This window comes from Vanellus vanellus (genome assembly GCF_965231255.1).
Source record: "Vanellus vanellus genome assembly, chromosome: 4".
In the NCBI taxonomy this organism is placed as follows: Eukaryota; Metazoa; Chordata; class Aves; order Charadriiformes; family Charadriidae; genus Vanellus; species Vanellus vanellus.
In genome coordinates this window covers 69,697,948-69,711,861 of record NC_138909.1, presented here as the reverse complement: position 1 = coordinate 69,711,861, position 13,914 = coordinate 69,697,948, and the positions used below count along the sequence as shown (strand labels likewise).

The 13,914-nt window shown below is 40.5% G+C and overlaps 1 protein-coding gene across 3 annotated transcripts in view; it reads left to right on the top strand.

Moving 5' to 3' along the window:
* The window catches only part of APBB2 (amyloid beta precursor protein binding family B member 2), a gene marked incomplete at its 5' end in the record, with an annotated part of 122,278 nt that overhangs the window by 34,601 nt on the left and 73,763 nt on the right, over positions 1 to 13,914 (top strand). For 2 of the 3 annotated variants that reach the window (XM_082482292.1, XM_082482294.1), the window contains one exon: positions 10,840 to 11,048. In XM_082482292.1, coding sequence (XP_082338418.1) covers positions 10,840 to 11,048 — 209 coding nt within the window. The remainder of the gene's footprint in view (positions 1 to 10,839; positions 11,049 to 13,914) is intronic. The other variant, XM_082482293.1, reaches the window with a different exon arrangement.

The following is a 13,914-nucleotide window of genomic DNA, read 5'->3' as shown; positions in this document are numbered from 1 at the left end:
GTGGGAGTAAGGAAGGTTGGACTCTGCGTGTACAAATCACTTTTGCTGAGCGTGCTGTGCAGTGTGTCTGCTGGTGCAGCAGTGCACGTGCAGGCTTTGCTGTGTGAGCCCAGCAGTCCCTCAGCTGAGACGGCCATTTAATTTTTCTTCTTTAGACCAGACAACCCCCCCTGCTTCTAAAACAATACAAAGTAGTTAAATAGGGTATGAACCCAGGACACAAGATAAAGTGGGAGGTGTCCCTGCCTATGGCAGAGGGGTTGGAACTACATGATCTTTAAGGTCCCTTCCAACCTAACCAATTCTGTGATAATATGCTGCAATCCTGCTCTCTGTGGGGAAAGGAATGAGAAGAGATACGATGCCAAAAAAAATACCAGAAGAGCGGATGCTGATTGTTGCTGGACTGTTTTAGCCCTGAAAGCTAACTTACAAGACCATTTTTAGTGATTTGCTAATGAGGAGGAAGGTACTGCTCTGGATGAATTATTTTTTCCTTAGAGTCCTCCATGGTGGGGAAGTCTCTTGGGGCGCAGTCTCACAATGTGCAATTACAGTGGATGTAGAGCAAGTTCAAGGTACGCTCCGCTGTGTGTTGAACTATTATTAAGTAAAAGCTTTTTGCCATCTAGTGGAAAGAATAGACAACTAGCATTTCAAGTAACCAAGAAACCCAGTAATACGTCTCATACACAAAGCAGGAATAAGCCACTCACTAGAACAGTAGCAAATTAATCTGACTTTTGTGGAAATCAGTTGGTAGAAATCTTCCAAGCTAATGTTGCGTTTTGTTCACGTAGTATTTGAGACTGTATCTCATTTAAGCACAGAGTTGGTGAATAGGGCTGCTCTCACTTGTTTGGGACTCCTCGTTCCACCCTGGAGCTAATCCTCCCTGGATCCTGGGCTTGGCCAGTATCCTTTGAATGCTTCTGTGGTGGCTCAATTCCCCCACCAGTGCGATGGGGAAGAGAATTAGAAGGGCATAAGTTAATAAATGAAGAAAAAAAAACAAACAAGCCAAACCCACACCAAGTGATGCAAACACAATCACTGACTACCTCCCACCAGCAGACTGATGCCCAGCCGGTCTCTGGCTGGGGGCAGAGTGAGAAACAGAGAAGGTCTTGGCTGTATGCAGGCACTGGTCAGCAATAGCTAAACCACTGGTGTGTTTCCAACACTTATTTTTGTCACAGATGTAAACACAGCACCTTACAGGCTGCTATGAAGAAAAATTAACTTCATCCCAACCAGGTTGCTATTGGTATCAACTGTAAATGCAGCCTGCAGAGCTGGTTCCTCACAGCTTCGCCTCTGGACTTCAGACTGGTTTGCCCCTGAGCAGACACCTCACAGGGCAGTTAAATTCTCCTACTTAAGCAGGATGGGTAGTACCATCCTGAGTACTCATCCAGGGCTGTCATCAACAGTTCTTCTGAATTTCTCTCCTGAAGTCACTTGCCCTTGTTTTTCTTTGGTTATTGTGCAAGTACTTCAGTCATTATGTCAACAGCTTGGGGTTTGGTGGTGAAAGGGAGAAGACAACAGGTCTTCAAAACAAGCGGGATTAGTAATGCATATTTTTTCCTGAACGTTGACAAACCTGCTTTCCTCTCTCTTCCTTAAGATTAATCATCTCTGCTTGAACACCTTGTATGCCTGTAGTAACTCATGATTTATACAGCAGGATGAAGATCACATCGCGTGAAAAAAAATGGTACAGGTGATTCACCCCAAGCTTCCTTAGGATTTTTAAGAAGCCAGTCTTTTCTGATTATGGTTTATGTTACAGCTGATCAAAACAGCCATTCATTTTGGCACAGATTGTGTCTGGTTACGTGCATGCCTGTAAATCCCTCATTTCAGCATTTTTTCCAGGAACCCGTTTGAGAATTTTCCTCTCCCCAGACGCATGTGGCTGGTTCAGTGATTCGGCAAGGAGGATGACAGGGTTGTCATGACAACTGGTTGCATGCTGTGAGAAAAGATGATGCCAAATGACCATCTTCTGGCTGTTTATCACTCCTTGTTGAGTAATGTTCCCCAAATTAGACAGGCTTGTCTGATTTATAATTACTTGTCCTAGTGGTTTGCATTTCTGCTGCATTTGTTTCTGAGATAGCATTCATGCTTCTTGCAATGGTGCTTAGGCGAGACTACCTGCTGACCACCGTTGTTGTGAATTATGTGTAGGTGTTACCGTTGATTATGCTGCAGTGCGTGCAAAGGGAGGAGAAAATTTGTCTTTGAGGTCTTTTTTTGTTAAACAAGAGCCACTTAAACTTGCACGCTGAGCCCACTACAGGAAATAAATGGGATAAAAACATTCAAGGCCTGTGTTCCCTCTATTGTGCTGTTTAAATTGAGAGTACTCCTTTAATTTTGTTTGCCTTCACTCATTAGTATGATATGTCTTCCCCTCCCTTCCAATGTCTGTGTGCATATGGGGTGGGGGAGGAATATGCTCCCTTTAGGATCAAATCCTGGATCCGCTGAAGTCATTGGCATCTTCTCAAGAAGACTAAGGTTCTGTGGCTTTCTTGTCCTTTGGTTTTGCTTTTATTTAGGCCTAGAAGGCAGAAGGAAAACACTTTTATTTCGAGATTTTGGAAGTTCAGAGGAGGAAGAAAGCACTTTCCCCCATCCCTTTAGATTTTGATAAAACCGTTTTATCCTCCTGTCTTCCCAGCTCCTTTCTTGTGCTTCCCGTTGTGTGCCCAGAAGGATGGCATCTGTAGCATGCATATGCCGTTGTGGGCCACCCCTTTCCTTATGCTTCATTCCAGCAATGAACAAAGCCATCGGATTTGAAGCTAGTGGTTTCCTATTGCTGGCTGAACACTAGGACAACATGTTGTTGGATCCTGTCACCATCCCATTCTTGGCAAATTTTGGCATAGAAAACTTTGCTGTAGATCTCTTACAAGCAAGCCGCTTTGAAATCCTTCATTTACATTGTGTACCCACTACTGTGAGCAATGGGAGAGCCAGAGACTGACAGGTGGATTTACAGATTTATTACTGGCCAGGCTACTTTTCTAGATTTGGAAGATTCTGAACGTGTCCCTGTATGGACCGTTGTGCTTCTAGCCTGGACACTGAACACTCCTTTTCGGTTAACTTTTCACTATGGAAATACACTTTTGAGACGGTGATAGATAATCAAAATCTAGATCAAATCCTGTGTTTGGATGGCAGCCCTTTTCTTCAGAGGATCTTTACAGGAGAAAAATTGTTACAAAACAGTCCTAAGAATTGGGATAAATAAGCTAGGAATACAAAAAAAGCGTGTTCTCTTATCTTTGTCTCTGTAGAGTATGGGTATTTTATTTCCTAACCTATTTAGATAATGCAGATCAAGTGCTCACAAGTATTGTTGAGCATTGCAGACAGGTGGTCTTGCTTGGTCATTCTATCACCATGCAGTGGAAGGGGTCCTCCGTAGCTGGAAAGACTGACTGAAAATCAGGGTCCACTCCAGCGGAGCTGCATTTGCGTTAGCTAGAGACCGCTGCTGCCTCCAAGTAGGAGAAATAAGGCCCATACGTGGAAATGAATCCCTTAAAAAGCAAAGCACATACGTCCCTTTAATGATGCAATACCTCTCAGATTTTTATGAATGTATTTTCTATCTCAATATGAGTCTACCTTGGTGCTCTTTCCCAGTTTTCCCCAAAAAATGCTTTTAAACTGAAGTAATGCAGTTCAAATTGTCCTGTGACATAGGTTATATTACCTATATGCACCTATATGTGCACCTCCCAGGTACAGAATTTCCAGCACTGATGGCTGTACCGCAGTTTCACAGCCTCTGTTTTGAAGTCATATGTGCTGCAAACCTCGAGCCCTTTGGGACTGCAGTTCCTCCTATTCAAGTGTACTCTTCTTGGCCATAATTTGATGCCCTAGCCATGCTGGTTGGTGAGATTATTTTTTTACCTAAAGAAGAGCTGCACATCCAAAATACATTTCCCTCCCCCCCAAGTAAATCTCCCAGTTCAGTACAAAATGTATTGCATTAGACCTGTTGCCTTGCTTAAGAGTATTTTGTTCAGGAAGTAGGTCTGCTTAGCCTTTAGTGAACTAGGTTTGAGGCTTTAGTTCCTTCATGCACGAGGAATTAAGCAGAGAGGCACTGGCAGTTCAGTCTCTGTCCCCGGTACCTTGCTTATCATCACCACCAAGTTCTCTTTGAAGTGGAGATAACACCTCGTTGCTGCTTTTATCCATTTTTGTTTAGTTTATCTAAAGGAAAGCAGAAATCTTGTTCATTACAGTCTATTTTAAATTGTATCTCTTCTTCCTATACAGTTTCCTTGCTGGTGCATTTTTCCTTGAGGTATCTATTCCTGAGGTATCTAGCTTTTCTTTATATCACATAAGGTGATTGTTTTCTTCCAGTCCTAAGTAACGTGTAAATGTGGTAGTAATCTTCCACTACCTTACCCACAGAAAGGGAAGGACCTAGATTGTCTTCCTTCCAGACAGAAGTATTGAGATTCGTTGTTGCAATGAAACGGCATATTTCTAGTCTTTATCAAGAAAAGATTCTGATTTATTTAATTTAGCACAAGCACAATGTCATACAGCCAGATTTTAGTACTAGGCTGCTGATAAACCAACTTATGACAATGGTGAGCGGAGTACTTGGTTTGTTTTATGCTGAAAAATGCAGACTTTGCTAAGGGTGGTGGAGAAAACGGTTTTCTACATAGAATTTGGGCTATAGGGAATCATACATTTTGCCAACGTTCTTCCATTCCACCAGTTATAACACCAAGTCATCCCTGACTGAACATTTTACTTCAGTGTAGTTCTTCCAAAAAAAAAAAAAAAAAGATGAGTCATTATTGTCTCAAAACTTCTAACACAACTTGCCTCAGACAGTAAAATAATTTTAACTTGAAATAAAAATTAATTAATAAAATTTCTAATTATTACGCCAGACAGTATCTGTACTATAGCTACAGTGTGGAATTTATCACTGCTCTATATCAGGTAATTGGCAGAAGCTGACATTTGGAGAAGGGAGTTACAAACAGCAATATATTACATTATATGGGCTTTAGCCTATCTTCTTTGGAATACAAAATGTGTTCACAAAGCTGTCCTAGCCAGAATTACCAGTTAAATATAGCTGTGTTTATGGGTTTGTGGAGGTACATCTCTGGTGCTAGTTGTTTCAAAAGAATGAATTCATAGTTTCAGTTTGTGTAGCAGACTTCATTTTTCCAGTATTTTTTAAGTTTCAACTGCTCTCCTCAGTTATAGTGATACTGGGGTGAAGGCTGTATTCTTTTTTTTTTTTCTTTTACAGGCTCCATGTTTCAGCCATTCGGGCAAAAATTCAGACACAAGCATTTATTTTTGAGTGAAACTTGACCAGACAATTTTAGCAAGTGGGAATCTTCAGAGTGTTTTTTACTCCTTTGTACATTTATTAAAAATGGAAACAACTATACCATTTAAAAAGAAAGAAATCTTTCTTTGGTACTTTTCTAAAGCCTCACTGGCTTTTTGTGGGTTCGTTCTTTATTTTAATTTTTAAATAGAAATGACTACCATAAATTCCCCATTTGGTTTTAAAAGGGAATGGTAAGGCATTGCAGGCACTGCCCTCCCCTTGGGCTCTCACTTTTGATTATTTCATTTTTCATCATTTTCCCATTCTTTTAAAAACATTCCTATTATCTCTGTGCTGCTGCATCTCTGGAGTGGAGACTGTATGGTGGGGTGCAGCAAGCTCAACTCTTTCCAAGTTCTGCAGAGACCAGTGCCAAAGATTTTTAGGGAGCGGCCCTGTTCCCTGTCATATTGGACCACATAAGATGGGACTATGGCACCAACTCTAAGCAACTTTAAGATCTGGTTTCCCGAGGGACTTGTCAGGTCCTGGTACAGGAAGGTGGTAGATGCAGGAAAGCCCAGTAAAGTCCGTTTTGTGTTTTTCAGTTTTCCTTAGATGAAGTCAGCTTCTTGTCTTAAATCACATCTTTCATGTTTTTATGTAAACTTCCATTTTAGTCCTCAAAATCTTGTACCGCATCTCTCTCACTGTGATGTTTTTTCATCAGAATTGGCCCATGCTTCTTCCATAATAATGTCCCCATAAATAGCCAGCCTGTTTGGGGATCTTCCACTGTATGAACAAGTCTTTAACCATCTGTCTTGAGTGAGACAAAACTCCAACTGAAAAATATCAGTCCTCTCTTTGCGACCTGTCCTTTCACGTGACTGTCTGCAGAAGACCAGCTGTGAACTTCTAACTATGTTGACCTTTAAGCTGGCAGCTCTGTGTTTCAGAAATTGCGTGGTGACAGCTCACACTTATCTTAGGCAGATTTCCAGGTAGCAGCTTGCTGATGAGGACTCACCGGCATGTCCATGCCAGTGTGGGCAGATCTGGGATAAGAGCCAGTCCGCCTTGCTAATGACGGCTCGTGCACCCTGTGTTCGGACAGGGATAGAAAGCGAGGTGAAGGATCAGCTGCAAGCTGACTGTCCAGTCTCCTGTGGTGAGTGCTGACTTCAGACTTCATCTCCAGAGTGTATGCAGGCAGTGGGGCCACCCTGTTCAGTAAGGTCTTTCTCCAGAAAAAGAGATGCCTTTCAAAGGTCTGCAGTGCTGTGTGAATCTGCATGATGCCTGTGTGAAGATATACCTCATTCCTGTGCAGAGTTTTGAATCGGTTACATCCTGAGATAGGCTTTCCACTGATAAGAATTTGACTCTTTCTTGCTGTAGAAAAAAATGTTGTACAGATGATATGAATCCGAGGTTCTTAAAGAAAGCCTGTGTCTGTTTTCTCATACAGCTTACCTACAGTGGCTCTTTTATTCTAGTTCAGTATTGTTTTTCTTACTCCTGTTGCGTTATGCATTTTATATAAGAAATGTGTTGCAGTATAGCCTTTCAGGAGGTCATGGTTTACTGTAATACACGTGGTAGGTAAGCCAACCCCAATACAAAAGGACACGTTCTTTTTGTGAATCATGCTATAAATTTCTGAGTAAGCCATGCTTTCCATATTATCAGAGCAATAATACTTTCAAACCCAGAAGCTTTATGACCAACCACATGGACCTCTCGTAAATAAATCAGTAAAGAGCATGGAAAAGGCTAGGAGGTGCCAGGTAGAACTTTGCTTCCTGCAGGTGACGGGGAGGGAATCGGAGAAAAGTGCCTGATCACTATAAATCATCTGCCACTGAGGAAGCACGAAGGACTTAGTCATCCACAGACCAGATGGAACCATTTCTCTGTAATGTTTTTACCTTTAAAACCTTGCAGACTAAGAGGAGTTCTCAGTTTCAGATGAAGTCTGATGTGGTCAGTGCTATTTCCTCTTGGGTTTGTTTCATGCAAGTTTTTTGATGCCATGTCAACAGAATTGGATTGATGTACAGATACCTGCTTCTTTTCTCCCCCATCCTGTGGCTGTCACTTTCTCTTCTACAAGAAGATTGGAATTGAAAAGGCCTGAATGTAACAGGGATATATATGTATCAGTGTGGTGCCTTCATTTTGTTCTGGGCACCAAACACTGCCCTGATAGGGGACCATTCTTACACTGGCCCACGCAACAAAAATTAGATACTTTGGCTCTGTTTCATGCCATTGAATGGGGTCTTTCAAATTCAGAGGAAAATTGTTTTACTATCTGTAATTCCATATTCAAATAAAGAAAAGATATTGGTGTCCTGCAGTAGATCTCTGATGCTGCAAGTGCATTCATCTGTCCTGTCAGATTTTGTATGTTGACTCTTAGTTTTTTCTTTCTTGTGCTGTTATCTTTTTGCGATGGTTCATTACCTTTGACTTGCACACTGAGTGCTTTCAACTGTTACAACAGGGAACTAGGGTGGATTTCCAGTTCACACCAGTAGGAAATCACAGCCTGTGAAAAGGTTATCCCTGCTGGTCTGTTCCATCCTGAGGTGTGTTTGCAAATGGGCTGGGGGACACACACATTTCTTTTTTTTTTCAAGTAGGTTTGCATAGATAACAGGAGGAATGGTGTTTCAGTATGAACACGTGAGATCTGGTGCTCTCCTGTTCAGTCATGCTTATCAGATAGTCTGAGGTCAGTACCTCTGCGCAAGGAGTAGCCGGACACCTGCAACATGCATTTCATGCACAGATGTAATTCATAGTCGTTCTGTGTGGAAAATGCAGCTTTTTGAATGTTTTGAGCTGTATTAATAAAAACCAAAATCTGACATTTAATTCCTATTTTATATCTGAGCATATGCAAACATTTTTTGGTGTATTTATTTTTACTAATGGATAGGTTTTCAAAGTAAATTAACATTACTCATCAAGGTGACATTTTTTTATTGCAGAGTGCTCCCAGCTGTTTTACATGATTTCCCACCAAGTATTCATTCACATACAAGACAATTTCTTCTCTTCCTACTAAATACTGTAGAAATCTTGTTTTAAGTCTCTGGGTTAACAATTTTCTTTCTGCTGTGAGTTTTGTCTGCTTTTACTTCAGAGTGATTTCTGTTTATGTCCTTTTGGTACTGCATGTCATTGCAACAATAAATAACAGTATGTTGATTCCTCTGCATCTCTGTTTAATTGGTTTGAAAGGAGTAATTTAATGCAGCCATAGTGTAACACTTTGCTAATGGTATATTTAAATATGTGTGTACACATGCATATGTATGTATAGCAAGGGCAGAAGTGAAGAGAATAACATTTCATATCCTGGCAATGTTGAAGTATGGTTGTTTAATACTGCACACTGTGTGCACCTGAACTGATCTGAAGCTTTGCCTCTCCGCCTAATAAAATCTTATGACTTTCCTATTCCAGCATGCTTTGAAAGGCCCAATATGCAAGTTTTATGAACACTGACATCACTGTGATATTTTGGACTTTTATGAACCAGTTTAAGCTTACCCATGTGTATATGGACTTGCTGATGTTGCCACACATACTTGAGTGTGTTGTTTAGATATGACCTTTGCACGTCAGTTTTTGCATGATGTGGTCAAATTATTGAAAGTGTTTTGCTTTTATTTTCCTTTTATATGGTTGAGAGGAGTGCAGCTGAGTTGTTCATTTGGAAAATAAAAATGGGCAAGGTTGAAGGCGAATGGGCTTTCAAACTTGTAAGACCTTGGAGTCAGGAACTATGTATAATTGAATGCAGTAGAGGCTATGTTTACGGGGACTTCTAGAGGCGAGTGTTTAACATACTTGGGAATTTCTGGAACTGATTATATGAATGCTGTTGATTTCGGATATTGGCCCATGGGTGAGGCTCATTATTTAATTCAAGTGTAATGATATTGTCTAGTTTTACTTCTGCAGAATTTGCTCAGATTAGTCCTCAAGTGGTAAATCAGTAATTTAAGAACTCTGAGCGGCTCTGGGGAAGAAATAGTCTGGTTTGTGCCATGGAGTGTAAGAGTTATTTCAAGTTACCATGCCATTTGTGTGTGTGTGCGCACGCATAAATGTGGGTAGCAGAAATGAGAGAGGTTCAGAAATAAGCAACTGTGATAAAACACCTAGTAAAAGGCTTGAGAATAGACTAACAAGAAACTTTTAATTCAAAATATAGATTAAGAGGAGCAACATAACAACCGGTTATTCATCTGTCATCCACTGAAAGTGTTTTGAGGACTGTCTTTGAAGGTTGGAAACAAGTTTCCAGACTAGATGAGCCACAGCTCATTGGTATGGTGCTTCCTTTATTCTTGGGGTTTTTTCTCACTAGCTCACTTCACTGTGCTAGTGTCAGTCTTCATCATGTCTGCTCAAGTGCTGGTGGAAATGTCAGTCCAGGAGGGTACTTGTTTCTCCCTGCAGCTTGACAGTCCTTGGAGCAGACCATAGCAGCTGGTTAATAGCACGTACCATAATAATACCACCAAAGCTGTTTGTTTAGCTGGGAAGTTCAGAAGAGCACTGGCTCCCTTCCCAGCCTCTGGAAAGCTGTATCCAGCAGAAGGTCACTGCCCCTGCTGGGGCACAGCTGGTTTGCACACATGTGGTGCCCCTGCCTTTCTAAAAAGCACTGCATGCTCTCCACCAGTGACATCTCCTATATGCATCTATAATCCCAGGTAAATCTGGGACTGTCTCTACAATATGAATTGCTGGCACATTCTTAAGTTAGTAGGTTTGTCAGTAGAGCCAGTATTTTGTCTCTGCGTTGGCACTGTGGATGAGTTTCTGATTTTTTTCCTACACCATTATAAAACCAATATAAAACCAAACAATTGAAAACAGTATGTTTGTTTGTGGCAGTCGGTATGTGTGTAAAATGTTCACTCGGTTCTTTTGTTCTCATCGTTTTGAACAAGCAGTCTTTTAGATGTTGTAAGTAAACCCAGTGCAGGTTGTTTGATGGGGGCAGGTGGGGGGAGTCTGTTTTGATAAGCTGGCTTTAATTAGCAGAAATATATGCTCTGCTACCATGCATTGAGAAGGGAAGGTGCTGTGGTGAAGAGGATAGAGTACACCAAAATTCCAAATATTACTTTGTATGCTGTGATACAATGTACTTGAAGCTAAACCTTATTAGAAGAGCTAGTTTATCTGATGGTATTAGATGACTGCCATATTAGAACACCTCCTTGGTATTTTTTTCCTCTCTTTATAGGCCAAGTCAAACCAGGCTTTGTCACCTTACTTTGAGCCTTAGCAATTCAGTATGTTTCTCTGGTGTTCATTTATGCAGGAACTGTACAGCAGCAGTACCAGCTGTGCATCACTTGCATCAGGGCAGACCCATGGAAGAACTGTTTGTATCTTAGGAACATTGATTCATTTTCTTTATTTTCTTCTTTTTTTTTTTTTTTTTTTTTCCCCGTTCCCAGCAGATATATGGAGTGATCATTCATTTCAGACAGACCCAGACTTACCACCTGGCTGGAAAAAAATCAATGACATTGCCGGGATCTACTACTGGCACATACCAACAGGAACAACTCAATGGCAACGTCCTGAGTCCATCCCAACAGATCTCCAGGGCTCCCGAAAAGGATCGCTTGGTTCCATTACTCCATCTCCTACTCCAGAAACTGAGGTAACATACAGTGTCTTCTTGTGGGCTGCATACTGTAAAGAAAATTGAAATAACTTTTTGAACTTGCAGGTTTAACTGTTAACTAAACTGAGCTTTAGAATATGGGGCCTGATAATATCCCAGAGTGTAGCTATTTGTTGATAACATGTCGTAAGTATCTGTTTCCTATGTGCATTTTCTAATGGCTGTGCCTCATGAAACATGCTAAACTTTGGATGTGTAGGATGAAATCAGAGCTATCTCAGATGAATTAGACAGCCAGTGCCTGTTGAATGTTAAACTACTGCAGTTCTGTAGCATGCACTGAAGCATTGCTGCATTATATGGATACAGGATACATAAAATTTTTGCACATTATAGCAGTCTTTTGGCTGGACTCTTTTGTTTGCATCTTCTTTCTTTGTGGTTCACTTGGTAGGACTATCACACACAGACGTGAGTCTACACATGAGACCCTAGTTCTTTTACAGGGTAGTTTCTAGTGAATAAACATCAAGTAGTCTCAAGTGTAAACCTCTTAACATTGTGCCAGTACAAAATATCTGCACAAATGGATCAGTGTGTTGCAGTAAGTCTTTAACTAGAAACAGGAAGAAATGCACTCTTCCACACGTGCTGAAAGAGCAATATGTGATACCAATCCAGGGGTGGTGGTTGATGTCATATAAGTAGAAAAATAAAATAAATTGTCAGAAAGAAGAACATTCTTCAAAAAATGCCACCACTTTGTTTTGGTATGCTGGGACGACTTCTATGGAATGAAATACTAATATAAAATCAAATTGTTTTGAAATTAATTCTTTTTCATACTAACTTTCCAGAAGAAGGTCTACAGTTTTATGAAATTAAGGAGAGTCTTTGTATTAGCTTTGAGTTTTGGATCAGACAATCCTTAGTTGGTTTTGTTTTTATTTAAATGTGTTTAGATATGACATTTCTTCTTGATTTTGTTGACATATGCACCAAAATAACTTAAATGAAAGTTAAGAGGAGTTAAGGACATTTGAGTATGTCTTACCATCTTGACTCTGAAACTTTTATCCTGTATAGGCTTAAACATGTACATTCTTGTTCATTATTTTAGAGAGATTGCTCCCACATCTTCATAAATGCTACTCATAAGGTTTTCAAAGTTGAGCACAACATTTCAGTTACGGTTTGCATCAGTCAAGCTCCCATGGAATGTGCTGTGCATAAAGCATGCTGGAAATTATATCTGAGAGGGTTCATGGAGAAAGAACAGCAATTGTTATCATTCAGATGGAAAACAGATGGGAAATAAAAATCCAGAAATTAGGAATGTAAAGTGCTGCACTTGCTTCCAGTATAAATTCCTGTAATGTACACGTGAGTGATATAACTTCACCACTAAGTATTTTTCTTATTCCAAAATGTGGAGAACAAGGCTTTAGTTAGTAAGTTGTATGGTTGGTAAATTGCAAAGAGAAAATGCATATATTTATTTCAAATATGTTTGTACCTTTGTTTGAAATGCCTTTACAATGAAAATTTCAGACCTGCTGGTAATGTGCCAGATGTACCTTTAACTCTTCACAATTTTGTTTGCTGTAGAATAGATATTAGGAAGAAACTTTTCACTCTGAGGGTGGTGAGGCACTGGCACAGGTTGCCCAGGGAAGCTGTGGATGCCCCATCCCTGGAGGTATTCAAAGCCAGGCTGGATGGGGCTTGGAGCAACCTGGTGTAGTGGAAGGTGTCCCTGCCCATGGCAGGGGGGTTGGAACTCAGTGATCTCCAAGGTCCCTTCCAACCTAAACCATTCTATGATTCTATGAAATGAAGAATAGTTTGCGATTATAAAGAATAATCACTAATTCTTAGCAGCATCATGAAGAATACAAAATATATGAATTATAAGAATATAGATTTTAATTAAATAAGACACTTGAGGAGTAATTCTAAAATGCCACATATGTGAGTAGGTAGTAGGCTCATCTAGGTTTTGATACAGCAGTTCTAATTCAGCAAGGAATTTGATCCAGCAAAGATTTATGCATATATTGTTCTCTGGCAGCATCAAGGCCCTATACTGTAGTGTAAAAGATGATACAGAAAATAAGCAAGTTTTGAAAATTTGTATTAGTAAGGTATTATATGGTTATTTTAATTGTAGTTACAGACTAAGACATTTGTCACTTGAAGGTTTCTGCCTTAATTGATAAGCATCCTACATACAGTTATTTAGACAATACTGATTTTTTTTGACCCAGTGGTTATTAAGGTAGCATTGCAATACACTAATGGGGTTCAAAATGAGAGTGTGAATTGGGCTCAGGACTTTGTGTGCTGCCAAGTTCTGAAACTGCTACAAAGAAGGGGCGTAGCTGGAGTTATAATGAGAACTGTTAGAAAAAGTCTTGCATTTCTTGAAACCACAGACATTGAGCTTTATTAAGATGGAACTGGAGAAAGAATCCTTTGGGATTCGGCTGGTTCTGAGCAGAACCCTGAGCCAGAGCAGTAAGAGGGAAATAAGCCATGGTGTGGGGTTAAGAGATAGGGGTAGGTAATGAAATAATTTGTAATCTAGATTGAACAGTGTCAGCTGTCGTGAATCTTCAGGTTTTCATCTCTCCACAATCAATACTTGCCAATACCTAATTGTCTCCAGCTCACTTGCAGGTGATACTGGTTTCTGTCCCTGTTCACTGCACTACAGCCTACCCCAGGTGCTCCCCCTCTCCCTCCCCGTGGAGGATTAACCTGATACGGTCAATCTGATACTTGATAAAAGATGTGGAATTCAACCTAGAATAGGGACTCCCAAACACCTTTATCCCGGCGCTACCATTGTCAGCAGCAGTTGCCGTGGACAGCTTCCAGCTCCATGTTGGACCACGTGTGA